At 37.6% G+C, this 3,401-nt stretch overlaps 1 protein-coding gene across 1 annotated transcript; it reads right to left on the bottom strand.

Moving 5' to 3' along the window:
- Positions 1-729: 729 nt before the first annotated feature.
- On the bottom strand, positions 730-2,682 carry LOC109908693 (transcription factor 15-like). The gene is made up of 2 exons (XM_020507346.2): positions 1,907-2,682; positions 730-1,074 (listed from the first exon to the last, which is right to left on the bottom strand). Exons 1-2 carry the CDS (start codon positions 2,393-2,395, stop codon positions 1,018-1,020), a joined length of 546 nt encoding a protein of 181 aa, XP_020362935.1. The 5' UTR covers positions 2,396-2,682; the 3' UTR covers positions 730-1,017.
- Between the last annotated feature and the right edge of the window lie 719 nt (positions 2,683-3,401).

The following is a 3,401-nucleotide window of genomic DNA, read 5'->3' as shown; positions in this document are numbered from 1 at the left end:
TGTTCTCAACTGGCCTACCTGGTTAAATAAAGGTGAAATAAAAAGAAATAAAAATACAGATGTAGGATCTTAATTTGATCACCCTGTTGCAGGAGAACTTTCCTGCAATGCAGCAAATGTAAGACTTGTAGTGTATTTGAGGTTTAACAAGACTTCTGAAGTTGATTTTTCCTTACGAAAAATGTGTCAACCCCTACAAAAATGTAAATTCATTGTAATCCACATAATATTTCACATTTCCTGTTGCTGCAGGATTATTGTCCTGCTGTAGCAAACTGGCTCAAATGAAGATGCTACATCTGTACTACCTCCAAAGGTTTTATAGTGTAGTTTAACATATATATATTTTTGTTTGCAATCAATACGCTACCCTACATGCTTTAATTGTAAATGTTGTTTTAGTCAAGTAACATTTTCTTATAACATTTTAGCATTGTATCCTGACTGACTGCCTGTTCCCTGCTCTGACAGAGGTTGCCATGAGAAAATCCTTAGCGATAGAAATAAGAAGCACTGAAAAATCCTCCAATCTGTCTCTAATCTCTAATCCTTTCTTTCTGTGGCTGGCAATGAACTAGACAAGGAATCAACTGATTTGGTATGCCATATGATTGAGTGTCTTTTAATTCACTTTTGATTGAAAATAGACAGAACTGTAACGATAGAGAAGAAATCGACATACATGAAGTTCAAAGGAAAGAAAACTAATGCTTAGAAGGGGAAATTTAATTTAGATAAAAAATATATTTTATTTCAAAATGTAATACATGTACAACACAAATATCACACAGATATAAAAATCTATAAATTCTCTATCAATAAATGCACTGCATTTTCTAAAGGCTTCACATATTAGGCCTTGTTTTGTTCCATTGCCTTTCCCTCAAGTATAAATAGTCTCTGGTAACATATTCTCCAGGATGATGAATATGGTTCTGTTATGACCGGCTTTCAGTGTTCCCTGAGTTGTGAATGGGGAGTTGTGGTTCTGGTTGCTGTGGTTTATTGTCTGGTCTTCTATCTGCGGCTCATCCTCAGTGAACCAATACCCCGCATCTCTTTGCCATCATTAATCTGGAGGAAAAAAAAGAACATTTTAGGGGACAACAGAGAAGTGAACAATTTCCACTTGGCACTGTATATCAGTACAACTCCAAGCAGCAGCAGCAACAACAACCGCAACAACAACAGCAACAACAATATTATAATGTATAAAGTATATGACAATAATTATAATAATAATGATGATGATGATGATGATGATGATGATGATGATGATGATGATGATGATGACGATACAGTACAAGCTACAATAACTTTGTTTATAACTAGTACATTACATAAATGTAATAATAATCTGTAATAAAGGTGTATTGAATATTGCATTAGACATACATTTGCATCCACTTAAAAACATGCAAACAATGAATGTTTTCTTTTTCAGAATAATAGACCATCCTATATTCTAAATATCTTATTCTTCAAAAAGGATATTACTTGAAACATTAGCAGTGGAAGAAACAGGCGTCATCTTAGCACACTGAATAACACATGTAATTAAAATACATTGTAAAAAATAAATGACTATAACTTGTGGCCCCTCAATTTGAAATGCATCAATGCGCTCCTGAGAAAATGTGCATAAAAGTTTCCTTTTATGCGCGCGCTACGAGCACATCTCGAAACAGAATATATAGCACATCATATTTATTCCTTTGACTTCGGAATGGCATTCAAAACAAATAATTGCAACATATGACAACAGTGCAATAGTCGTGTGCCTAGAGACACTAATTGATCGCGTATTTGGCTCACCTTTGGTCATGTTTTCAAACTATTATTTTCTACGCTGACCTAAACTTTTTTCTCTTGTGCAGAATAGGATTTAAGAAACGCATAAAATTACCCGCTTTCTTTGGTTGCTCAAACAGAAGGTACAGATGGTGCGAGGCTGCTTTCGACCGCTTTCTCCTTGCAAGTAAACCGCGCCAAGACAAGGTTGTCCATCTCCATTCCCGTCTCCGAGCAGCAGGGTGTTGGCGAGGTGGGAGATATAGCTGGATGCCAAGTGAAGCGTCTCAATCTTGGAGAGCTTTCTGTCCACGGGCTCAGTGGGTATAAGAGTCCGGAGTGCAGTAAATGCCGAGTTGACGCTTTGTGTACGGTCGCGCTCCCTGGCATTGGCTGCGTTCCGCTGTTTCACTATTACAACACCGCTGCCTCCCGATTTTCTGGAAATCCTCCGACGTTTGTCAGCGGAGACGCAGCATCCATAGCTCTGATCCGAGCTACCGTCGCTCTCACTGCGGTTATCCTCGGCCTCGGACATCATACCCAGGTCTGGGTAGCTGATCATATGAGTCGCCATTGGCCGCAGCATGGCAAAGGTCATCATCGAAATGTTTTGGTTCTGGGCCTCTAAAACGATGGCCCAAGAAAAAGAGGAGAAACCCCAAACGAGGGACTGTTCTATGCATGCATTTTGGTGACCTAATGTAGACGAGGCCTATGTCTCTAATGTGTAGGCCTAATTATAGTTTCAAGGAGTTGTTGCTTTTGAAATGTCTCGTTTTCGTCAGACCACGTGTTTGTTCAATGTCTTGAGCATCTCTCCATAGTATTCTGACCCACCGAGCTCTTATAGCTGGATGGGAGGAGTTGTTCAAGCCATACAATGTTCAGCCTCCAATCGAGATGTAGGCTGCAGCCTAGGCTATACAGTAAAAGCGAATATTTCATAATACATTTTGTAATTGCCTGTACTTTTTCTTACTATTTAATTGTATTGAAAGTATTTTAGTTGTATATTGAAATAAAACATAACAGGCCTAGTAATGGTAATAACGAGAGGCTATTATTGTTTGTGAAAAATAAAGTATTCATATTATTATATCATAAGATCCTCATGTTAATTATTATTAAGCTATTACATGTTATTATTGCATATGCATATCACATTTTAAAGTTCGTTTATTTTTACAATTTTCTACTTTACATGATCACTAATGGGGCTTGAGAAGGGTTTACAAGGAGTTCAGACAGTTAATCTCCGAAACCAATAACTAAAATCTCCCCTCATTATGTCAAGTGTGTCTGTCCACGAAAGATGAATAGACAGTAATGTATATGCTAAATGTGTGATCATGTTGTTGCTTGCCAAATAGTGAATGTATAACATGATAAATCATTGTTTATTTATATGTATTGATTCATTGCTTATCTCCAGAATTGATTACAAACAGAATTTTGGAGGCTGAGAATTTTGAGAGAGTAGGCCTACTGTTTCTCTCAGTGGCACAAATAGCTTCTGTTAGCCCATTGGATACTGGAGCTGTAGTCCATAAGGTGGAGAGCTTTTACTAAACACTGCATAGCCTAAATGCCAATGTGCAACCACCCTT

This window comes from Oncorhynchus kisutch, linkage group LG17, assembly GCF_002021735.2.
Source record: "Oncorhynchus kisutch isolate 150728-3 linkage group LG17, Okis_V2, whole genome shotgun sequence".
NCBI lineage: Eukaryota > Metazoa > Chordata > Actinopteri > Salmoniformes > Salmonidae > Oncorhynchus > Oncorhynchus kisutch.
Note: the sequence above shows the minus strand (reverse complement) of the source record. Positions and strands in the feature narration are given on the sequence as shown.